We start from the raw sequence: 26180 nt of genomic DNA on the forward strand, positions 1-26180 counted from the left end.
AGGGGTTGGGGAAGGGAGAGTCCAATGATTCATACAGATCAGGAAGAGCCAAGTTTGGATAATGACCTACATTCAGTCAATCATATTCATCACTGGTTGCAGTGTGGAATTCTGCACTGTTCCCTATGCCAGGTTATGTTGCAGCTGTATAAGGTGCTGGTGAGGCCACACCTGGAGTAGTGTGTGTCAGTTTTGGTCTCCTTACTTGAGAGAGAATATACTGGCACTGGAGGGGTGCAAAGGAGATTCACTAGGTTGATTCCGGAATTGAGAGGGTTGGCTTATGAGGAGAGACTGAGTAGACTGGGACTATACTCACTAGAATTCAGAAGAATGAGGGGAGACCTTATAGAAACATATAAGCTTATGAAGGGAATAGATAAGATAGAAGCAGGGAGGTTGTTTCCACTGGCAGGTGAAACTAGAACTAGGGGGCATGGCCTCAAAATAAGGGGGAGCAGATTTAGGACTGAGTTGAGGAGGAACTTCTTCACCCAAATGGTTGTGAATCTGTGGAATTCCCCACCCAGTGAAGCAGCTGAGGCTACCTCATTGAATGTTTTTAAGGCAAGGATAGATAGATTTTTGAACAGTAAAGGAATTAAGGGTTATGGTGAGCGGGTGGGTAAGTGGAGCTGAGTCCACGAAAAGATCAGCCATGATCTTATTGAATAGCGGAGCAGTCTCGAGGGGCCAGATGGCCTACACCTGCTCCTAGTTCTTATGTTCTAATCGGTCGGAATAGGATGAAACTCAGCAGTAATGCCCCCTCATATCCGCATGCTCTCGTCCAACTTCAGCTACCTTTCAAAAGTACCTCATTGGCTGTAAAATCATTTGGGCATTTAGAGGATGTGAAGGGTTGTGCTGCTTTGGAACTCTCTGCCTCAGAGGGCGGTGGAGGCAGGGTCACTGAATATCTTAAAGGCGGAGGTAGATAGAATCTTGTTAGGCAAAGGAATCGAACATTATCGGGGCGGATGGGAATGTGGAATTCTACACAAACAGATCAGCCATGATCTTCTTGAAAGGCAGAGCAGGCTCGAGGGGCCGAATGGCCTACTTCTGCTCCTATTTCGTATGTTCGTATATAAATGCAAGTCTTTCTTTCTCCTCCTGGAGCTGTTCAGATTCCCACTGTTGCCTCATTGGTGGCCATGCCTTCAGCTACCTGGGCCCAAAGCATTCAAATTCCCTCCCTCTCTTCTCAAGACACTTCTTAAAACCCATCTGTTTGACCAAGCTTGTGATCACCTGTTCCAGTATCTCCTCTTGTGGCCCACTGTTAAGTTGTTGCTATGCCGTGAGGCCCCTTGAGATGTTTAATTATAAAGGCATTATATAAATGCGAGTTGTTGTAAGTGTTGCTCAGTCTCACTGCTGCTGGCTCTTGATCTCGTATTCTCAAACTTGAAAGCAGCGTGAGATCTGTACAGCAGAATTATTCCAGAGGGTTTGAGGAGGTTTAATGAAGCTGTTGTAGAATGTTGGAATGACACCTTCATGTGGGATGTCACGGAGCCTCAATACGAGTCAATATCCAACAGCATCAAGCACTAGAAGTGAGTATTTGGATCTATCCTCGGATTGTTTGGAAATCTGTGGTCTTTCCTGGCAATGAACCAACTGTCAGATGGTGATTTCTCCCTGACTCTATCTTTCAGGCAGTCTTCACAGACCTCGAGGTATTGGCTGCAATTTTTGCGTCGGCAATCCACGATGTTGACCATCCAGGAGTCTCAAACCAGTTCCTCATTAATACCAGTGAGTACTGTCCCGAGATGACTAATAACACAAGGGGTACAATCCTGGGTATAAACCACCCCGAACCCCTCGATTAGATTCCAGTCTGTAACTCACTCCCGGGTATCTGTTATTCTATATATAAACACCCTGAACCCCTCGATTAGATTCCAATCTGTAACTCACTCCCAGGTATCTGTTATTCTATATATAAACCATCCAAACCCTTCGGTGAAATTCCAGCCTGTAACTCACTCCCGGGTATCTGTTATTCTATATATAAACCATCCAAACCCCTTGGTGAGATTCCAGGCTGTAACTCACTCCTGGGTATCTATTATTCTATATATAAACCACCCTGAACCCCTCCATTAGATTCCAGTCTGTAACTCACTCCCAGGTATCTGTTATTCTATATAAAAACCACCTCAAACCCCTCGATTAGATTCCAGTCTGTACCTCACTCCCGGGTATTTGTTATTCTACATATAAACTACTCGAACCCCTCAATTAGTTTCCAGTCTGTAACTCACTCCCCCCGGGTATCTGTTATTCTATATATAAACCACCCTGAACCCCTTGATTTGATTCCAGTCTGTGACTCACTCCCGGGCATCTGTTATTCTTTATATAAACCACCCCAAACCCCTCGATTAGATTCCAGTCTGTAACTCACTCCCATGTGTCTCTCTATATATAAACCACAAGAACAAGGCTGAGATAGACATTTTTATTCAGTAAGGGAATCGAGGGTTATGGGGATAAAGCGGGAAGGTGGAGTAGAGGATGATCAGATCAGTTCAGTCATGGTCTCATTGAAGCAGACTCGATGGGCAGAATGGCCTACTTCTGCTCCAACATCCTTTGGTCTTATTGTCAGTCTGTAACTCACTGTAACTGTTATTCCTTCATTTTAAAAAATAACTTATTTATCCTCTCTGGAAAAATAAAGTGTATTTTACACAGTGAAGGGTTCCTTCATATTTGCAAAGTCCGCACAAGAGTTGCACATCAGAAGCAATGTTGTGTCCATTGCTCATTTGACATTGCCGGCCCATTCACCAATGTCCCACTTCAGGACGCCATGGATATCACAGTGATCTGGACCCATCCTCATTGGGTGAATCAGTATTCATTGAACTTATGAACTCAGCAACTTGTGTAGTTGAGTTCAGTTTTAACGATGCCATGTCTGTCCAAATAGATGCCGTTGTCATGAGAGCCCCTCTGGGCCCAGCTCTCTCAAGCATCTTTGTAAATGACCCCGAACCTCCTACCCCCCGTGTGCTTTTGATATGTGGATGATACGTTTGCCATATTTAAATCCACAGCTGCATGTAATAATTTCCTTGCATGTCTCAATGGACTCCATCCTGAACTCAAATTCACCTTTGGAATGAGGAAGTCAAATGAACTCCCTTTCCTTGACATGCTAGTTGAGGAATTTGCCAGGGGGTTCTCTGCTGCTGTCTACCACAGGCCAACCTTCACTGGTCAATATACGTGTTGAGTTGCTTACAGTTCCATGCACTATAAGTTTGGCCTTATCAGCAACCTGATGAATAGGGCCTGGGCCATTTCCTCACTATGTAAGTTTGATGCTGAAATAGGGTCCATCAGAAACACCCTGCAGAATAGTGGCTACCCGGATCAGCTCGATATGTGCCGTGTATCATGGAAACCAATGAACAGGTTCAGGCTGTCACTTTTGGCCCTGAAAAGTACCCAATCTACCTCCGATTGCCCTGGAAAGGCAAGGTGTTGCAAACATAGCAAGTGAAGCTAGCTGCTTCACGCCACTGCTATGAAGCAGTAACATGATTGGTAATCACTACAAACAGAATGCTGCCATCTAGCTAAAATCACATTCTGCCGACCACACAATTGAGTCATGTGGTAGCTGAATTTCAGTGCCAGTGTGATGTTGGGCATGTAAGCCTGTAAGGGGATTTTCCAGGGGCCTCCCTCTGGCGGGGGGTCTTGCATTCAGACGACCTCAGCTAACACAAAGACTTGCGAAAGACAGTGTGCAGTTCAAGACGTTCTTTATTTCACCATTGGGAGAGAGAAAGCCGGAGGATTCCAGCTTCTCTCTGACTTCACATCACGTGAGCACAATATACATTTTCAAAGATTCATTTCTCCTGCCCAATCTGTCATCCAAGCTCGATGATCCAATTACATTAATACGCATTGTCCACCTTAGCCAATAGCATTCTACCCCCTAATTAGGAATTGGGAACGTACTGGTCAACTACACCCAGAGGCCTTTCCCCTCCCCATTGCCTGGCAACCTGACCTACACATACTTGGCAGGTTCAAGGATCACCCTCCCCTCCTTGGAGTTCCATCTTGGAGTTCCAAGATGGCGCCGTAGCGAGGCGACTTCTTGCAAGCTGTGCCCAGCATACCTTCTCATTCTATATTTTACTCTCGTTCTCTGCTTCTAAAACTTCATTCTAACTCTCTTCACCGCATTCTGCACTCTCTCGTTTCCTTCCCTATGAGCGGTATGCTTTGTCTGTATAGCGCACGAGAAACAATGCTTTTCACTCTATGTTCATACATGTGACAATAATAAATCAAATCAAAAAATCCTGCAAGCCATGGGAATGAGGAGGGAGTCACTCCCTCTGTTTGTTAGCTACCCCCTTATCAATGGAAGCTGAATACAACTATTCATTGCAACTAGAAGTTGAACCCTTCTATTCATTTATAATCTTGGTAGCCTCCAGCTGCAAGGCTTTTCAGTGATAATATTTCCAAACGTTATTGTTTCCAGAGATCTGTTGTGATCTGCCTGGTTCTGCTTTTTCCCATTATGTTTTAGGGCAGGTTGCTTTTGGCCAAAGTTTGCAAAACATTTAAAACTACAATATTTGTCCAAAATTCGCTACTGTTACATATGTGTCTATACAGACAATACCTTCGTATGATATGTAAGTGAGGCACATCATGATACCTTTGGTATGTATAAGGCACACTGATCCCTATTCTAAACTAATTTACTTATTTTATTAGTTCTCAAATAGCAGGGGCTTTTGTATAGAAACCTAGAAGATAGGAGCAGGAGGAGGCCATTTGGCCCTTCAAGCCTGCTCCGCCATTCATCACGATCATGGCTGATCATCCAACTCAATAGCCTAATCCTGCTTTCTCCCCATAACCTTTGATCCCATTCTCCCCTAGTTCTATATCTGGCCGCCTCTTGAATACATTCAATGTTTTGGCATCAACTACTTCCTGTGGTAATGAATTCCACAGGCTCACCACTCTTTGAGGAAATGTCTTCTCACCTCCGTCCTAAATGGTCTACCCTGAATCCTCAGACTGTGAGCCCTGGTTCTGGACTCACCCACCATCGGGAACATCCTCCCTGCAGCTAACCTGTCTAGTCCTGTTAGAATTTTATAAGTCTCTATGAGATCCTCCCTCATTCATCTGAGCTCCAGCGAAAACTATCCTAACCTAGTCAATCTCTCCTCTTACATCAGTCCCACCATCCCCGGAATCAGCCTGGTAAACCTTCGCTGCACTCCCGAGAGACCAAGAACATCCTTCCTCAGAAAAGGAGACCAAAACTGCACACAATACTCTCGGTGTGGCCTCACCAAGGCCCTGTATAATTGCAACAACACATCCCTGCTCCTGTACTCAAAACTTCTCGCAATGGAGGCCAACATACCATTTGCCTTCTTTACCGCCTGCTGCACCTGCATGCTTACCTTCAGTGACCGGTCCCGCTGCACACTCCCCTCTCCCAATTTACAGCCATTCAGGTAGTAATCTATCTCTTGTTTTTGCTTCCAAAGTGAATAACCTCACATTTATCCAAATTATACTGCATCTGCCATTGATTTGCCCACTCACCTGACCTGTCCAGATCATTCTGAAGGATCTCTGCATCACAGTTCACCCTCCCACCCAACTTGGTATTATCTGCAAATGTTGAGATGATACATTTTGTTCCTTCATCCAAATCATTAATATCCCCTGCTACAAGATCGTACATCCCAAAGACTGGCGAATTGTATCAAACAGCATCTCCCTAATGTTGATCACTGCAGGCAAGGTACGGACTGTATCCAGGGCAAGGTACAGACTGTATCCAATCAGCTTGTGCTTGCAAAACTCAAAACAGTGTCCAACATTAGATATGATTCCATGATTGGACAACATTTGTTAAATATTCCTCAGTGCGCTAAGAATTATGCTGACAGTCAATTCAAGATTGTCATTCAGACTCACATTGTGGCTCAGTTGCTTGTACTGGGAGTTACATATGTTAATACACGGGGCCCTGTTCTTTGCAAACAGAAAGAACATATATACACACTGCACCTGTTTCAGCTAAACAAAGCCATTCACTGGCTCATTCCTCAGGCCTTGACCAATCGGATACAAGCTGCCTGGTTTAAATTTCAAACAATACTTGAAGTTAACCGTCAGTCATCGGTTAACTGGTGCATTTCCATGGCAACACCTCTGTCAGTCAGAGTCCACTTGCCAACCAATCAGCACTCTCTTCCCACAGTATAAATTTATTGAGTTCCCCTTGCATCGTATTCCTGCAACTATCCTGATGAGTGCTAGATGAAAAGTTTTGACAGAAATGTCTTTTTTTCCATCAACACTGAATGATGCTTTGTTTTCAATGTATTGATGGAATGAACCAGCTGTTATATATGGAATATTTGAGTTGCTTGTTGCAATTTTTGATGGAATAATTATTTTCAAATTGTTGTTTTCTACTTTCCACCTCTGCCTATCATCATCTTTGTTCTCCACGTCTAACTCCCTTTTCAATCCCTCCTCATCCCATCTTCTCTCACACTGTCCCTTTTACCCCGTCATATCTTTTTTTCCTGACTTTGTATCTATCTGCCTCTCCCATTCTTCCTTTCTCTCCCTATCCTTCATTTGTTGCGTGTCTTTTCCCTTATCACCTCGGCCTCCTCGCCTGGTTCCCTACGTCTCTCCGTTTATATTGCTCTATTCCCCTGAATCCCTCAAACATCCGCCTCCTCTTGTCTTTCACTGCATCTCTCTGTCTTCCATCTATCTTTCTGTCCGTCTTCCCCCTATCTCTCTCTGTCTGTCTTCCCCCTATCTCTCTCTGTCTGTCTGTCTGTCTTCCCCCTATCTCTCTCTCTCTGCCTGTCTTCCCCCGTCTCTCTCTGTCTGTCTTCCCCCATCTCTCTCTGTCTGTCTTCCCCCATCTCTCTCTGTCTGTCTTCCCCCATCTCTCTCTGTCTGTCTTCCCCCATCTCTCTCTGTCTGTCTTCCCCCATCTCTCTCTGTCTGTCTTCCCCCATCTCTCTCTGTCTGTCTTCCCCCATCTCTCTCTGTCTGTCTTCCCCCATCTCTCTCTGTCTGTCTTCCCCCATCTCTCTCTGTCTGTCTTCCCCCATCTCTCTCTGTCTGTCTTCCCCCATCTCTCTCTGTCTGTCTTCCCCCATCTCTCTCTGTCTGTCTTCCCCCATCTCTCTCTGTCTGTCTTCCCCCATCTCTCTCTGTCTGTCTTCCCCCATCTCTCTCTGTCTGTCTTCCCCCCTCTCTCTCTGTCTGTCTTCCCCATCTCTCTTGTCTGTCTTCCCCCATCTCTCTCTGTCTGTCTTCCCCCTCTCTCTCTCTCTTTCTCTGTCTTTCCCCCATCTCTCTCTCTCTCTCTCTCTGTCTGTCTTCTCCCTACACCTCGTCTCTGTATTGTGTTGTGCAGACTCGGAGTTAGCGCTGATGTACAACGACACCTCCGTACTGGAGAACCATCATTTAGCCGTGGGCTTTAAATTACTGCAGAAGGACAATTGTAACATCTTCCAGAACCTGACCAAGAAACAATTCCAGAACCTACGCAAAATGACCATCGACATGGTGAGTGCAACCGCTTTGCTCAAAGACCAAATTCAGACGGCAAACTTGTCCCTCGAGGAACCATGTTCATCCCCGGAATTAACTGACAGACTCAGCCAAAGCGTTCACCTCTTTGATGTCAAAAGACGGGGGTGATTCTCCCCAAAAAAATTCTAATTGTCGAATTCACATAAAAACTGGAGTAAATGCCATTGGTTATTTCAGCGGGAATTTGAAAATGAATCTCCCACACTCTTTGCCCTGCAGAGTGCACTAGCGTGAACCAGTGGCGGGGCCTATCCCCACTGGACAGGCCGACAGCATAACGCTGAGCGGGCCACTGCGCATGCGGTGATCTGTCAGCGCCACAATCAGCACACGTGCAGTAGCCTCCTGAGCGCTGGCCAGCCCCGCGACCCCCCCATTATTTGTTTTGCTCCAGCGGGTCGGGCCATCAGTTCCCCGCAAGTGTGGAGCTACTGTAAACCCCACTGGAGGGGGGGGAGGAAAGGGGGGGGGGGGGGGAGCGGGGAGACTCAAGCGGCCCCGGAGAATTCAGCCTGGGACCCGCTAATGAGATGCAAATAATATTAAAATGATGATTGCCGATTTCTGGCGCGGAGCTGACAGTGCCGGAAATCCAGCTGCCGGAGACGCGGGGCGCCCGCGAAACGGCCTCCACTTGAGTCTCCCAGCCCACTGTGGGACAAAAGCAGCACGGCAGCTGGGAGAATCACCCCCGACATTTTTTTCCCTCCTCTCTGTATAAAATGAATTAAATTTAAGGTCTGTCTGAATTACTTTGAAATAATTTTCTGAGTTCACCTTATCTCTGACATTTGGTATTTGGCCCCCTAACGGGGAGACTCTCTCTATAAAGGGGTCCCTAACGGGGAGACTCTCTCTATAAAGGGGTCCCTAACGGGGAGACTCTCTCTATAAAGGGGTCCCTAACGGGGAGACTCGCTCTATAAAGGGGTTCCTAACAGGGAGACTCTCTCTATAAAGGGGTCCCTAACGGGGAGACTCTCTCTATAAAGGGGTCCCTGATGGGGAGACTCTCTATAAAGGGATCCCCTGACGGGGAGACTCTCTCTTGTTTGTGAAGTTGTTTCCCTCTCCCTCTCTAACACTGCTTTGTTCTGTTCTAGGTCCTGGCAACTGACATGACCAAGCACATGAATTTGTTAGCAGACTTAAAGACAATGGTGGAGACAAAGAAAGTTACAAGTTTAGGTGTCTTGCTGCTGGATAATTACTCTGACCGGATCCAGGTAAAATCACCAGCTTCATCCAACTAGTCTGCATCATCCAGCTGTCCAGCTCTGATATGTCTACAATGGAATTCTTCTCGGTCACAAACTGCTTTTTAGTTCCCCACCACTACTGTACCCCACTACTGTACCCCACTACTGTACCCCAGTGTTATAGTGACAGACCCGTCCCCACCAGTACTGTACCCCAGTGTTATACAGTGACAGACCCACCCCCACCAGTACTGCACCCCAGTGTTATACAGTGACAGACCCGTCCCCACCAGTACTGTATCCCAGTGTTATACAGTGACAGACCCGTCCCCACCAGTGCTGTACCCCAGTGTTGTACAGTGACAGACCCGTCCCCACCAGTACTGTACCCCAATGTTACACAGTGACAGACCCTGGGTGGAATTGTGGTCGGTGCAGACTCGATGGGCCCAATGGCCTCTTTCTGTGCTGTAGGGTTTCTAAGATTTCTAAGACCCGTCCCCACCAGTACTGTACCCCAGTGTTATACACTGACAGACCCGTCCCCACCAGTACTGTACCCCAGTGTTATACACTGACAGACCCGTCCCCACCAATACTGTACCCCAGTGTTATACACTGACAGACCCGTCCCCACCAGTACTGTACCCCAGTGTTATTCAGTGACAGACCCGTCCCCACCAGTACTGTACCCCAGTGTTATACACTGACAGACCCGTCCCCACCAATACTGTACCCCAGTGTTATTCAGTGACAGACTATGTGAAAATTTTGCGAAGCCACCTTGGCCCCCTCCTGGCGTTCTGTCGATATCTCTCTCTCTCTCTGTGCAGTGACTGGGAGCTGGGGAATGTGTTGACTAACAGCCAGTGAACTTTGCCCTGAGATTTGTGCTGTTCTTCTCTGCAGGTTCTCCAGAATATGGTGCACTGTGCCGACCTGAGCAACCCCACCAAACCGCTGCACCTTTACCGGACATGGGTGGACAAAGTCATGATGGAGTTCTTCCAACAGGGAGATCAGGAGCGAGAGCGAGGAATGGAAATTAGCCCGATGTGTGACAAACACACAGCTTCCATCGAGAAATCCCAGGTTTGTCCGTGCAATCTCTGACTGCAGAGGGACAGGGATAAATGTTACACACTCCGGGCTTCAGTCCTGGGGCTTTAGACTCACTTTGTGCGGTTTTATCATTTTCTTTGCACATTTTAATTTGTTACTTTCTTAAAAAATGAGAGTTGGGGACAGAGCACTGTCCAATTGACAATGGAGAATTTCCAATCTGGTAACAAAGTGTCTGCTGGCTTTCTGATTGGCTCTAAGAAGATGGGACACCGGTAAGATGTTGGGCCACCAATAGCAGGAGAGTGGAAATGGATCACAGTTCCATACTGATAATCCAGTGGATCACAATTCTACACTGACAATCCAGCCCTCTCTCACTACTGTCACTCAGTAATCCCTCTCCCCCGGCACCCTGTGTTACTGACTGTATCTGTACTGATGTTAATCCAGCTCCCTCACATTGTCACTCAGTAACCCCTCTCCCCCCAGCACCCTGTGTTACTGACTGTATCTCTACTGATGTTAATCCAGCTCCCTCACACTGTCACTCAGTAACCCCTCTCCCCCCAGCACCCTGTGTTACTGACTGTATCTCTACTGATGTTAATCCAGCTCCCTCACACTGTCACTCAGTAACCTCTCTCCCCCCAGCACCCTGTGTTACTGACTGTATCTCTACTGGTGTTAACCTAGCTCTCTCACACTGTTACTCAGCAATCCCCCTCCCCCAGCCCCCAGTGTTAAACATGCCTCTACTGATTCTAATCCCACTCCATCGCATTGTTGGATTTTTGGGGGGAAACTGGTTTGTGGAACCAATCAGGACATCCCCCATAACAATTTTTTTTAAATTGAAAGTAAATTGACAAAGAAAACAAACAATGACAATAATCTTCAATTATGATTTGGAGATTAACTGGTTCTGAATGATGAATCTTAACCTGTACCTTCATTGCCCTCTGCTGGCCAGTTCCTCAGTTTGACCGATTAGTCACTAAAAGTTTGGGTTGCCAAAGATGATGTCATATAGAAGCCTTAACTAATGAGACCTGGGTTCAAATCCCACCACCACAATTCCGACTGTGAAAATTAAACTCAGTTAATTTGAAATAAAATTTGGAATAAAAAGCTGGTATTAGTAATCATGACAATGAAACTACTACTTTATTATTTAAAAAACCCATCTGGTTCACGAATGTCCTTTAGGGAAGGAAATCTGCCGTCCTTACCCCGGTCTGGCCTACATGTGACTCCAGACCCACAGCAATGTGGTTGACTTTTAATTGCCCCTCTGAAATGGCCATGTTGTTGTCTGCAACAAGGTGGCTCACCACCAACTTCAGAAGGGCAAATAGAGATGGGCAATAAACATCGACTTTGCCAGGGATGTCCATGTTCTGGGAATGAAAGCAAACAGTGAGTTTCAAGGAGGATTGTTGGACAGACTTTTGGTAGACAAGGTAGTCAAGGGTTATGGGAGGGGGCAGATAGCAAAATGGAGTTGAGGCTACAACCAGGTCCGTCATTGGCTCAAAGGGCCAAATGGCCTAACTCTGCTCTTATGATTAACCATGATGATGGAACAGAGGGGCTGAACGGCCTGTGCCAAATTACTGAAAAAGGAGGAGGAGAAATAATGTAAAATGTATCAATGTTCCTGATTAGATGTTCTTGTTGTTCTTGTTAGGTTGGATTTATCGATTTTATTGTGCATCCCCTCTGGGAGACCTGGGCTGACCTTGTTTACCCTGATGCCAAAGAGATATTGGACAACCTGGAAGACAACCGCGACTGGTTTCACAGCATGATCCCTCGTAGTCCACCTTCCCCAGTCTCCCTGGACTTGGAGGAAGGCAACAAAATTGGCAACGATAACTTCCTGATCAACATCGCACAGAACAAGGAGAGGTTGAGCTATAGGAGCACAAATCCCAGCTCCTTCGAAGAGATGCAAAGCTTCAGCAGCCCGGAGACAGCAGATACTGATGCGTCCGAGTCCTCGGAGACCATGGAGGCTAACCGGCTGGTCCCACTCAAAACGTACGACAGCGAGGTGGGAAACTCCTCTGCCGAAGATGATAGTTCCAGGGATTCGGGCAGCAGTACGCCAGAGGCCAGGTATCAGCCGCGATATCCCTATCCGGGCTTCAGGCCGGCACCTAGAGCTGCACAGGGAGAAACCAGTCAAAGTCCAGAGGACACGTTGGATGAATCGAGGCAAATCGGAGCACAAAGTCTTGTAGAAGATGAAGAGAATGTTTCAAATCTTCTGCTAGGCACCTAACAAGATAGAGACATTGTGTATTATATAATAAATTCATTATTTTTCTGGTATCAAAGCACACAGATCAGCCACTGCTTTAAAGGCAAGAGGCTGGAATCTTCGTTGTGAGCTGTTTGAGAAGGCAGAAGGAAGAGACAACTTGGCCAGTGGCAGCCACAATAAGAAGCAACCCAAAAGGAAAAAAAAACAAAGTGCAGTGATTTTTCCCCCCTCTCTCTGGGCGAGAGGGGGGAATAATTTTTTTTTAAGAAAAGGAGATCGCTGGCAAGCAGTGGTGCCAAACTGAAACCTGAGGGAGGAGCGAAGAGGAGAGGACGGAGTCGGGAAGAAGACCAGCTTGGAGAGCAAGTTTTTACTTTTATTTTTATTTTTTAATTTTGAAAACCTTTCAGCAACAATTAACACTGAGAAGGAAATAGAAATTGGCTGGAGATGTGGCCAGGGAAGAGGGTGCATGTGGCAATGGAAGAGCACAGTAGTCGCTGGTCTGCTGAGAACTGTTGCTCGAACTGGAAAGGGTTACAAAGTTGGATCGTGGCACTGAGTCAAGCACTGCGCTGGACTAGACTCGAGGACACACCAAATCAGATGCCTTTTTAATTGAATTGTAAGCTGTCAGCAGCATGACGGGACTTCTATTCGGGTACAAAAAACATTTAAAAGAAGGGTTCGTCGATCCTTTTTTATTTAAAAAGTGATCTGTATTTTTCTTAAATGAATATTTTTAGCAATTTTTTTACACAATTTGACTTGTGATTATGTGAGCCTTGGATTGGACCATGTCGACTGCTGCCCTTGATGTCTGTGTGTTTGCGTTCCTGTGCCTCTGTATATATCTGTGTGGGTGTGTGTGTGTATATGTGTCTCTTTTCCCCCCTCTGTATCTTTGTTATGTATGTCTTTCTCTATACGTGTGTGTTTCTGTATCAGGGTGTTATATCTGTATGTGTGTGTGTGTGTCTCTCTCCTCTGTGTATCTTTGTGTGTGCCTGTCTGTGCTTTTGGTATCTGTGTGTCTTGTATCTGCGTCTTGCACTGTGTATCTTTACTTTGTCTCGGTATGTAGCTGTGCGAATGTGCGTGTGGGTGTGTGAGTGAGTGAGTCTTTGTGGGGTGCTGTGTGAGTGTGATTGGGGTTAAAGGGGGGGTGTGGGGTTAAAGGTGAGTGGGTGTGAGTAGAGGGTGTGACAAGGGGAACATTTCACACTGGTTAAGATGCAATCTCAGTTTCCTCCTATGGCCTGCCTCTCTGTCTGCTCCCACAACATCATTCGAAATTGCACATTTGTTATCTGCCCAAACACCAACTTGTGTCAGTGTCTTAGTTAAAAGGTATTGCTAAGTTTTGATCAATCAAAACTTGTTCAGGGGGGGGCGAGGGGTAATATTTACCATACAGCAAACAAAACCTCATTATTGTAGACTCATAGGGTGAAAGTCAATGCCCTCTCCGGTGGTGAGTTTAGAGGGTTTAGTCGGGTGTGAGGGTGGCAGTAGAGTCCACGCCACTTTCCTTGCAAGCCACCCTGATTAAGTCCAAGGCAGGAAACCCTGTGATCGACCTTCCAGCCCACTTAAGGGCCTCACCCTATCACAGCCAGGGGTTATTTGCCAGGCCTAGTGGTGGTGGGTGGGGGTGTGAGAGGCCCCCTTGTACCTGACCAAGGGATCATACATCAGCAGTGTGAACCCCTGTGGTAGCACGCCTCAGCCCTTCCTGTCAATTTTCCCCCAACCCTAACCCATGATTTCTCCCACCTCTCCCCCCCCTCCCCCCCACCCACCTTCTCCCTCCCCCATGCCCCACCATCACTACCTCCTCCATCGTAGACCTATGGTGGGTGTCATACCAGCAGCAGCCAATGCTATTGGTGGCACTGCCGTTTGGTAGAATTGACGGTCTCTGATCTTCAACAGGTGGGTATTCCACCCCCTGGGTTCTTGATCAGAGTGGCACTTGAGGTGGATCTTCCCAAAATGGAGTAAAGCAGGACTTTCACGGTTCTCCATCCAGTGGGTGGGACTCTTGCTGCCGCCATTAATTATTTCTCCATGTGCAGATGGCGGACTTTCAGGGAGCCCACCCCCACTGGGATGGGGAGGGGTAACAGGGACGTCATCACAATTCTTCTTGACAACACATGATAGGAAGGTGATCTGTGTTGAGGTTGGAGACTATCGCTCATCCTTGAGCCAACTGTATGAAATAAGAGATTTTTTCGCACCATCCTTGCAAAGGAAGCCTTGGTATATTTTGATATGTCCACAGTTAAGGTAAAGGCCCAGATGACCATAGGCTGCTCTTCCCTTTGAGGCAGAGAGCTGACTGGTGATGATTTAACCCGAGGATCACCACACCTCAGGCAAGGGGCAAGGTTGAGAATAATCTCAGCCGTTGTGGGAATTGAACCAACGCTGTTGGTGTTTTATATCTATCCTTTAAGATTATTGGTCAATGATCGAGGTGAAGATGAGGGAACTTCAGAGGCAATGCTTAGACATTCTAAAAATGAGATATTGCAACACCAGATCACAAACTAAAGGAGAGACGCTGTTAATGGGATGAATTGAGGTGAGAATGAGGTCTGTGGTTGTGTCTGCACTGGTTTGGATGGGCTATCTTACAAAGAATTTCCAAGTATTTACAACATAGAAACAGGCCATTCAGCCCAACAGGTCTATACTAGTGTTTATGCTTTACTTTCAGTGAATGATAGAACTGAAGTCTAATCATTGCACACTTTGAGAGCTTTAATTACAGAGAAACGCACAACACACAAGCACCTCTTGGCCTGGCAAGTGTGGTTTCAGTCTGTTATCTATAGAAGCACAAGTGAATCTCCAGGTTATACCCACCACCTGCATACAAATACTCAATTAAAATACAATTGGCATTCATTGGCCATTACCAACATATCCTATTTTTTTCCCTTGATGTTTATCCAGCTTCTCTTTAAATGTATCAATAACTATTCACTTCACCCACTCCGCAAACTCCACATTCTCACCACTCTCTGGGGGAAAAAAGTTCCTCCTAAAATCCCAATTCGATTTTTAATGCCTATTTTATGTTTATGGCCTTGAGTTCTGATCACTCCACATGTGAGAAAATCTCTCTATTTACCCCTTATACAACTCCCATGATCTCTATCGGGTTTGCGCCTGAACCCTTTTCTCTGAAAAAAATGAGTCTCCGCTTGTTCAAACTTTCCCATAACTTCTCCAATCTGATATCATCTTTGGTGTCTCAATATCCTCTTTATAATGTGGAGACTGAAGCTCTGGGTATGGTCTACGCAAAGTATTTTAGAGACCGGAACTGTGCACAACAGTGACTGGGATGAAGGTTCCTTTCTGTCTAGAACCTCCTTCCGGCTCTTGAGAAAGCAATCTCTTGCACCGACCAAAGTTGTCCTGTGAACTCGGGTAATTACAGCAACTGAATGCTGACACACACTCTAGAGACAAAGACTGGAAAAAGGACGGCAGGGTTTATAAGCAATTATTTTCCATTAGAATCCTGAAGCAAGTCATGCATTCACACCACGTTCACGCTCCATCTCCCTATTCACTCCCACAACCCCAGATTAATTCAGGGCCGAAGTTTATCTTTAATACTCAAAGTGGCTTCTCTTTAAGATGCTTCCAATTTGTTGAGACTAGAGGTCAGCTTTTGTGTTGTACCAGTCAACACGAGCCGGCCCCCCGCCAACACTACATCTTCACCTGACATTCCCATTTCATCCAAACATCATTCCATTTGCTGTTCTGCTCCCGTTCTTGTCCAATGTACCCCGTTTTATGCTCATCCAGCCCAAGTGTTTAGCAAGGTTGTGGAAATTAGCCCACATTCCATGATACTGTGCCGTCAACCTGTTTGGACCAAGTCTCTACGGTAAGGGCATCTCACACAACCTGCACCCAGCGATGGTCGGAGAGCTGGGTGAAAACAAGCCCAGAAAATACATTTTTTTAGTAGACTTTTGAAGGTGGGGAGAGAAGAAGGGAGGTGGGATGGGGAGGGAGGGGGGTCACAGCATCGGTTTAGGGGTAGGGGGCTCCAATGGGTAGGAACTAGAGATTTGAGGAGCAGAGGAGAGGTCAGTAATGGCTGGCATTCCTTCCATACTGGGGAATACAGTTTGATCTCTTAACCATCAATCCAGCAATCAACTGATGTCATCCTGAAAATCCTCCTGTTAGCATTCATTCCCATGTCTTCAGTCACCCCTGTGTAGGACCGTTCTCCACTGTCTTTCCAACCGGAAAATATTCTGCACAAGTATCCCCCTCCCCTCCTGATTGGTCATGATGTGGAGTTGCCGGCGTTGGACTGGAGGAGGCACAGTAAGCAGTCTCACAACACCAGGTTAAAGTCCAACAGGTTTATTTGGTAGCACGAGCTTTCGGAGCGCTGCTCGTTGATCAGGCACTCACCTGATGAAGGAGCAGCGCTCCGAAAGCTCATTCTACCAGATAAACCTGTTGGACTTTAACCTGGTGTTGTCAGACTTCTTACTGATCCTGATTTGTGTTTCTGGTTTTTGAAAATTGGGACTGGTCTAGCCCAAGCTCACCATTAAAGCACTGACTGTATCTGGTGTTCAAAGGGCAAGGATGAGCTGACTGGGAGGGTTTGTGCAATAGGAACCATCACGTGGAGTAATGAGGGCAGCATTGAAATCCAGGGTGGCACGCTTTAAGGCAGACAAATTATTTCTAATTTTAAAGGGGAGGTATGCACAATTTAGAAGGCTCACCCAGGGACTGAAAGCTTGCAACACAATCCCTTTAAGGCTTTTCTAAGGTATGTAACACTGAAGTTAATTATGACAATGCTTTAGAATAGAATGAGGTCTTTGTTTGTGTTAGGCAAGTAAAAAGTCATTTTGAGGGACTGGTTTAGGAACATGGTAGGATTACAGGATCCCACTTTGACATCTTGTTTCTTTCTAACTCTGGTAGTGGCCTCAGGGCCTTTGGCAGGCAGGCAGATCAGAGGTCAAGGATATCAACTAGATTGGGGGGGGGAAAATGATTCATTCTTGGGATGTGGGCATTGATGGCGAGGTTGGCATTTATTGCCCCAACCCCCATTGCCACTTGCGATGGTATTAAACAGTCCATGCAGCGATGGTGCCCCCTGCTGCCGATAAGTCAGAAGTGCCAGGATTTTCCAGCAATGCTTGCCAACTGGGATGAGTGAGCCTTCGCTTGGGATCTGTGCATCTGCTGCTGTCCTTTGTTGGGAATCACCAGGCCACTTCAAGCACCAAGCACATTTTGACATGTTTATGAACATAACATTTGCCTGTCGTTGCAACCACTGGCCTTCTGATTATCCTGTGGGCAGCAGCTGTTTTGCCTGAGATTAGAATCACTCGGAAGGGGGAAATAACTTGGGCCTGTATCAAACCGTTTGTATGTAATCCAGCAGCTCAAGGATCTGGGCGTCCTTCCTGAGTTCAGCAGTCTTAAGTTTGGATCCAGCTTGGACCCCAGCATCCAGTGTTGTGAAGTATGTGAACTGAGGAAAGTCTGAAATCTCTCGTTGAATGTCTCTCTAGCTGTCTGCTGCAGGGTGAATGTGTCATGAGAGTAGAATCGCGGCACTCGATGGGCCGAATGGCCTCCTTCTGCACTGTAGCATTCTATGATGATTGTCCGCAGAGATCAGCGTTAACCCCTATCCTGGCTGCTTTCCTGTTTGATAAAGGCAGAGGGCAGCCCAACAGCTGAATCTGGAACAACTTGCGGTTCCAGGCTCATGCCTGGGTGCCTTTAATTGCAGATTCCCCTCATTGGCAGGGAAACTCTGGGGTAACTTCCCTCCTCAGCACCAGCATGGAATTAACCTCTCCGCCATGGGAGTAAGATGAGCCTCAACATTCACTGCACTTGGAGCTGATTTTTTTCAGATGTTGTCCTTTAATTTGGAACCTACATCTAAAATACCCCAACTCTCACTGAAGCCACATGCCGACGGCAGGCTCTCACATTCAATAGTCACCATTGGTTACCATCATCTGTTAACTCTCAATGTTAAGGCAAAATCAGGGTGACAATTTCCCCACCTATCGACTGTAATAGCTTGCACCGCCTGCAAGTGTGACACTGTCACATCTTCCCAGTCACACTTAGTTAACAGAAGAGGATTTAGTTTATCCAGTAAATCAGTGGCCCTGGGGCGTTCTTCAGTACAACATTCCACTCTTAAAGACACATGAATCATCCATCTCAGCATGAGAAACTCAAGGAGAGTTCCGGTTGTAAGATGTGCAGTGGCCGCAAGTTATTTCATCTTGCATGAACTCTCCCTCCCTTTCCCCAGCCGCGTTATTCTCACCTCAAGTTCTAACCCTATCTCTGTGCCATCAGGTGAAGCCTTTAACTTCTTTTAGACGTTGGGCAAAGGCATAAGCGCTGCCATGTGCCAACCAAGGCCAGAATCCAAAAAGAAACCCCAATGCAATGCCAAATAAAACCGGGCAAAGGGGACAATAGTGAGGCACGTGGCCACCCCACAATTGCCTGTGCCATCAGACTGCCCCCAATCCATTACCACGTGCCATTCCATCTTCGACCAACCGCTCAATGACCTTGCAGCATAAGCCCAGCGCACACATACACGTGCAAAGCAATGAAACTTGTTCTCCCATTCAGTAAAGAACGTGAGCAGAGCAGACCTTATCAGTGAAAGAAATGTATTTTCATGCAAAGCTTCTCAACAAGAGAATGTATTTAAGGCAGCGTGGAAGAGGTGTCAGCATGCAGTCAATGGTTCTCAATCACTCTGTTATGTATAAATATTAATGACCAAGAAACAGTGATTTTCTTTCACCACTCTCAATTTGAACTATTTCTTTTTCCGTGCCTGTTTTCAATGTGTATAATTGTAATTAAGTTCACTATTTATTCCAGTCTGTATAACAGCATCTTTCCAAAGGAAGAGGTGCAGTCTCCCTGTTAAGCTCTGATTTAGAGTATGACTAGTATCTATTCCTGTAAGTTGTTGTAGATGTAATATATGCACAAACTGCTTAATATAAAATTTTCAATAATATTCTGATTGTTTGTGTTTTATATGTTGTGAGAATTATCCCGTGCTTTAAACCTCTCTGAAATTCCTTCCCAGTGTTCACTGACCTACGTTGACTTCTTGGCTTTACAACTCTCCGAGATTCTCCCTATTCTTCGTTCAAACAGTACTGAGGGAAGATGGGGGACACAGTTTCATCATTCATCCAAAAAACAGCACCTCCCACAGTGCCACGACAGGGATCTCTGAAGGTTGCATTTCCCGTCTGGAGCCAGGATTAAGGACATCTCCTTGTGGTTGGAGAGGAACTTTTAAAAATTCATTTCATAGAATCCCTACAGTGCAGAAGGAGGCCATTTGGCCCATCGAGCCTGCACCGACTCTCAGAGCATCTTATCCAGGCCCACCCCCTATCCCATTCCCTTAACCCCACATGTTTGCCCCTCTAATTCCCCCTAACCTACACATCTTGGGACACAAAGGACCAATTTAACATGGCCAATCCACCTAGCTTTCTCATCTTTGGAGTATAACTGGAGCATCCAGAGGAACCCCACACAGACACAGCGAGAAAGTACAAACTCCACACAGTCGCCCAAGGCTGGAAGTGAACCCGGGTGCCTGGCGCTGTGAGGCAGCAGTGCTAACCACTGTGCCATTTATCGGATGTGGGTAAAACTGGCTAGCCCAGCATTTATTGCCCATCCCTAGTTAGGGAGTTTCAGGATTTTGACCCAGCGACAGAACTTGGAATGGGAGGGGGAGAATCCAGCTGTTGTGGTACATGTGGGAACCAGTAACATAGGTAGAACCAGGATTGATGTTCTGCTGAGAGAGTCAGTGTCCAAATTAAAATACAAACCATCAAAGGTAATCATCTCTGGAATGTACCTGAACCATGCACCAATTGGCATAGGGTAAAGCAGATTAGAGAATTAAACATGTGGCTCAATGTGTGGTGTGGGAAGAAGGGCTTTGATTAATGGGGCACTGGCATCCATACTCAGAAAAGAACGAGCCATTCCGTTGAGATGCAATCCATTTGGATCAGGTTAGAACCAGTGTCCTGACCAGTTGTATAACTAGGGTTGTGGACAAGACTTTAAACTGACAGAGGAGAGGCGGATTCGGGTGAAAGGTGAGTTAGAAATCCAAAGAGAGGTCAAGGTATCAGAACAGTGTAGTGATGTGGGTAAAGACCAGCAGAGTTGATAAAAGGGGAAAGAAATAGAATATGAGAATGAACCAGCCAGGAATATAAAAACCGATCGTAAGAGCTTTTATAAGTATATAAAAAAGGAAGAGTAAACATTGGTGCCTGACAAGCAAAGACAGGAGAAATTATCTTGAGGAAATTTTTAATTTGGTTTGATTTGATTTATTATTGTCACATGTATTAACATACAGTGAAAAGTATTGTTTCATGCCCGCTATACAGGCATAACATACCACTCATAGAGAAGGAAATGAGAGAGTGCAGAATGTAGTGTTACAGTCATAGCTAGGGTGTAGAGAAAGATCAACTTATTGCAAGGTAAGTCCATTCAAAAGTCTGACAGCAGCAGGGAAGAAGCTGTTCTTGAGTCGGTTGGTACATGACCTCAGACTTTTGTATCTTTTTCCCGAAGGAAGAAGGTGGAAGAGAGAATGTCCGGGGTGCGTGGGGTCTTTAATTATGCTGGCTGCTTTGCCGAGGCAGTGGGAAGTGTAGACAGAGTCAATGGATGGGAGGCTGGTTTGCGTGATGGAGGCTGGTTTGCGTGATGGATTGGGCTACATTCACGACCTTTTGTAGTTTCTTGTGGTCTTGGGCAGAGCAGGAGCCACACCAAGCTGTGATACAACCAGAAAGAATGCTTTCTATGGTGCATCTGTAAAAGGTGGTGAGAGTCGTAGCTGACATGCCAAATTTCCTTAGACTTCTGAGAAAGTAGAGGCATTGGTGGGCTTTCATAACTATAGTGTCGGCATGGGGGGACCAGGACAGGTTGTTGGTGATCTGGACACCTAAAAACTTGAAGCTCTCGACCCTTTCTACTTCGTCCCCATTTATGTAGATAGGGGTATGTTCTCCTTTATGCTTCCTGAAGTCGATGACAATCTCCTTCATTTTGTTGACATTAAGGGAGAGATTATTGTTGCCGCACCAGTTCACCAGATTCTCTATCTCATTCCTGTACTCTGTCTCGTCATTATTTGAGATCCGACCCACTACAGTGGTGTCGTCAGCAAACCTGAAGATTGAATTGGAGGGGAATTTGGCCGCACAGTCATAGGTTTTAGAAGTATTATTAGTTAGTAGAAATGTTAGAAACTATTTAGGCAATACTTATGTTGTCCCCACAGTAGAAGAAACAACTTCCATGCCACAAATAGACAATAATCTAGGGGTTAAAAAGAGTGGGGAAATTAATAGAGATAAAGTATTGAAGAACTTAAGGGACTAAAATCTGGTAAATCCCAGGAGCATAGACCCTTGGGTTCTAAAGAGACAGCTGCAGAGTTAGTGGATGAGCGAGCTATGATTTTCCAAAATTTCTCGGATTCAGCAACGAGTTTGGAAGTTGGCCATTGTTCCACCACTTTTCCAGAATGGAGGGAGAGGGAAAACAGTGAACTACAGACCAGTTAGCCGAACATCAGTTGTTGGGGAAAGGCTGGAATCTATTAATAAAGAAGTCTTGACAATGCACTGAGAGAAGTGTAGTATGATTAGAACAAATCAACATAGTTTTACGAAAGGGAAATCCTATTTGACAAATTTATTAGAGTTTTTTGAGGATGTATCTAGTAGGGTACAGGTGTACATCTGGATTTCCAAAAGACATTCAATAAGATGCAGTTCAAAAGATTAATAGGTAAAATAAGAGTTCAAGGAGTTGGGGGGTAACATGTTACTGTTACTAAGAGGGTTTTAAACAGCCCTGATTTCTCCTCTCACCACATATAAGGTGTTTCAATTTTAATTTCCCCTTTATAAGCAGTGGCATATTTCCCAACCCCTCGATTTTGGTGTGATGTGATTTCTATTAATAAGCAAAGTCAAGATTGAGTAAACTCAGAGGGTTAGTTTATTTCCATTCACTCAAATGCAAGAGGAGGGTCATGACATCATCACCTTGCCACTTATACAATAAAGAGGGAGATGGAGAAAGAAAGATTCACAGGGCAAAGACCACAGAGGAAGTAATTATTGTTTCACACGAGTCCAGAATCAATGTCCAGTGGTGTATTCCTTCACAGAGGCCGGCAGGCTTAAAACTGATGCTGGATAATTCACTTTTCCAGCAGAGATGACTTCCATGCTGAGATTTTGATTTCATTTGATTTATTATTGTCACATGTATTAGTATACAGTGAAAAATATTGTTTCTTGCGTGCTATACAGACAAAGCATACCGTTCATCGAGAAGGAATGGAGAGGGTGCAGAATGTAGCGTTACAGTCACAGCTAGGGTGTAGAGAAAGATCAACTTAGTGCGAGGTAAGTCCGTTCAAAAGTCCGATGGCAGCAGGGAAGAAGCTGTTTTTGAGTTGGTTGGTACGTGACCTCAGACTTTTGTATCTTTTTCCCCACGGAAGAAGGCGGAAGAGAGTATGTCTGGGGTGTGTGGGGTCCTTTATTATGCTGGCTGCTTTTCCAAGGCAGCGGGAAGTGTAGACAGAGTCAATGGATGGGAGGCTGGTTTGTGTGATGGACTGGGCTTCATTCACGACCCTTTGGAGTTTCTTACGGTCTTGGGTAGAACAGGAAACACCAAGCTGTGATACAACCAGAAAGGATGCCTTCTATGGTGCATCTGTAAAAGTTGGTGAGAATTGTAGTGGACATGCCAAAATAGGCACGCAGAGATGAATTAGCCTTGTAGGTAATGGTATAAAAGTTCAGACATTCTATCGTAACAATGTAGATTGGGCCAAGCATTCAAACCTGGAGAGAAGCCCTTTTTCTGAGCTGCTACTTGATGAATGGAAGATGATGGACTGACTTGCAGTGCAGCAAGACAGTGTAACTGATTCTCCCAGCCAGGGGGCCATGTTACATGACACCCACCACTCCACCTTGGCTTGACAAAAGGGATCTATTCCTTTGTCTGGGTTTCTGAGGCTGTTAATGTTCCAACATTATGAACGTGAAAGGATATTGCCTGTGCTCCAGGCAATAACTCAGCTCTGGTGGCCAGGTCGGGTTATGAAATGTAGATAGATAGTCATAGAAATCATAGAAACCCTACAGTGCAGAAGGAGGCCATTCGGCCCATCGAGTCTGCACCGACCACAATCCCACCCAGGCCCTACCCCCACATATTTACCCGCTAATCCCACTAACCTACGCATTACAGGACTCTAAGGGGCAATTTTTAACCTGGCCAATCAACCTAACCCGCACATCTTTGGACTGTGGGAGGAAACCGGAGCACCCGGAGGAAACCCACGCAGACACGAGGAGAATGTGCAAACTCCACACAGACAGTGACCCGAGCCGGGAATCGAACCCGGGACCCTGGAGCTGTGAAGCAGCAGTGCTAACCACTGTGCCACCGTGCTGCCCTTTGTCTTTGTATAATTCCCCTTGAATTTAGTTTCTGCAGCCCACAAGGTCATTAGTGTCTCTCCAGAGATAACGAGGTGTCTACCTCTCTGATACTGCCAGAAAGGTCTTTTTGTTTGAACGTCATAGCCAGACAGGGCTTTGGACAGTTTATATATTCTTAGATGATAGCCATGAGGATATCTATATATTATAAAAATATAGAGTGTGAGTTCTTAACCCCGTTATAATTAGCAGGGTTGGAGGATTGGTTAATTGATAGAAAATGCAGAGTGGGCAGGTAGTGACTAGTGGAGTGTCACAAGGATATGTGCTAGGGCCTCAGCTGGTTACTATCTATATTGATGACATAGATGAAGGGACCAAGATTAATGTATCAAGCTTGCTGATGAACCAAACTAGATGAAGAGATAATCTGTGGGAAGGACACAGAATCTGGAAAGAGATATAGACAGATTAGGGCAATAAAATGGCAGATAGAGAATAATCATAGAAACCCTACAGTACAGAAGGAGGCCATTTGGTCCATTGAATCTGCACCAACCACAATTCCACCCAGACCCTATCCCCATCACCCCATGTATTTACCCTGCTAATCCCCTTGACACTAAGGGGCAAATAAATGGCCAATCAAACTAACCTGCACATCTTTGGACTGTGGGAGGAAACCTTTGCAGACATGGGGAGAACATGCAAACTCCACACAGACAGTCACCTGGAATTGAACCCGCATCCCTGGTACTGTGAGGCAGCAGTGCGAACCACTGTGCCGGGAAGTGTGAAGTTATTCATTTTGGTCAGATGAAGAACAAAGCCAAATTTATTCTGAAAGATGAGAAATCTGTAAATGGTAATACAAAGAACAAAACAGCACAGGAACAGGCCCTTCGGCCCTCCAAGCCTGCGCTGCTCATGTGCCCACTAGACCATTCTTTTGTATCCCTCTATTCCCAGTCTGTTAATGTGGTTATCTAGATAAGTCTTAAACAATCCCAGCGTGTCCGCCTCAATCACCTTGCTTGGCAGTGCATTCCAGGCCAAATTAGCAGGGTAAATTTCAAGGCCAAATGACCAAGGTCATGGGTTCAATCCCTGTGCTGGCCAGTGATACTGACATTGATGGCACCCGCTCTTTTGGGGCGGCAAAGTGACGCAGTGGTTAGCACTACTGCCTCACAGCACCAGGGACCTGGCTTCGATTCCAGCCTTGGGAGACTGTCTGTGGGAGTTTGCACATCATCGAGTCTGCATCAACAATGATCCCACCCAGGCCCTATCCTCGTAACCCCACGTATTTACCCCGCTAATCCCCCTGACACTAAGGGAAATTTAGCAAAGCCAATCCACCTAACCTGCACATCTTTGGGGTGTAGGAGGAAACCGGAGCACCCGGAGGAAACCCATGCAGACACAGGGAGAATGTGCAAACTCCACCCAGTCACCCAACACCAAAACAGAACCCAGGTCCCTAGTGCTGTGAGGCAGTGGTGCTAACCACTGTGCCACCATGCCACCCTCCCCGTCTGCATGGGTTTCCTCCGGGTGCTCCAGTTTCCTCTCATAGTCCAAAGGTGTGTAGGTTAGAAGGATGAGTGATGGTAAATGCCTGAGGATATAGGGATAAGGTGGAAGGGAGGGCTTGGGTGGGATGCTCTTTCAGAGAGTTGCTGCAGACTCAATTACCTTTTTCTGCACTGTAGGGATTGTATGGTTCTCTGGCCTGCTCCTAAGTCCTATGTTCCCAAGCCCTGAGCTACTGAAGACCTCACTTGTTTCAGGGTCTGAGCCTCCCTGGCTGGGGACTGCTTTGATCCTGAGCTGTACAGCCCACTCTGTGATGTTGGAGCTCACCACACCCCCAATGGGCAGTCAATGAGAAGGAGCTAGAAACCCTATAATGGCAACGACTCCTCACACCGCCAGGGGGCGCTCTGCCTGGAGGACTCACCATTGGCCAGCAGCGCCCTGACGTCACCAGTAATTAAGTATTCATGAGTATGCATGCGTCATAAATTATGCAAAACAGTGCAGAAAGTGCTATCTTGCTGCTTCCCTTTGCTTTTTGCACCTTACTAACTTCCTACTTTAACCCAATTTGCAAAATTAGGGTGAAAATGGGATAAAATTTCGCCTGGGAATGTTAGAGAGACAACCTAATAAATAATTAAAATGTACACAATATATTATTCATGAGAGCAGGTTTGTTCCCAATAAATTCCACATTTAGCCATTTATTTGGCCTCATTGCTTTTGCATTAAAAATGTACTGGATTTAACATGTTAAGACTATTAATAGTTTTGCAAACAAAAAGCTTTAATGTTGCTCAGACCAAATTAGCAAGCCTTCTGGGGTGATGATGAATAATTGATCAGCTTTTGAATAAATGAAGAATTGTG

The 26180-nt window shown here is 45.9% G+C and overlaps 1 protein-coding gene across 7 annotated transcripts in view; it reads left to right on the forward strand.

Moving 5' to 3' along the window:
* Positions 1 to 19255, forward strand: part of LOC144479625 (3',5'-cyclic-AMP phosphodiesterase 4C-like) — a 330099-nt gene extending 310844 nt beyond the window's left edge. For all 7 annotated transcript variants that reach the window (XM_078198561.1, XM_078198559.1, XM_078198565.1 and 4 more), the window contains 5 exons: positions 1665 to 1764; positions 7463 to 7617; positions 8748 to 8870; positions 9753 to 9935; positions 11596 to 19255. In XM_078198561.1, coding sequence (XP_078054687.1) covers positions 1665 to 1764; positions 7463 to 7617; positions 8748 to 8870; positions 9753 to 9935; positions 11596 to 12192 — 1158 coding nt within the window. In that variant the 3' untranslated portion in view covers positions 12193 to 19255. The remainder of the gene's footprint in view (positions 1 to 1664; positions 1765 to 7462; positions 7618 to 8747; positions 8871 to 9752; positions 9936 to 11595) is intronic.
* The last annotated feature ends 6925 nt before the right edge of the window (positions 19256 to 26180 follow it).

The sequence above is a fragment of the Mustelus asterias genome, chromosome 26 (assembly GCF_964213995.1).
Source record: "Mustelus asterias chromosome 26, sMusAst1.hap1.1, whole genome shotgun sequence".
NCBI lineage: Eukaryota > Metazoa > Chordata > Chondrichthyes > Carcharhiniformes > Triakidae > Mustelus > Mustelus asterias.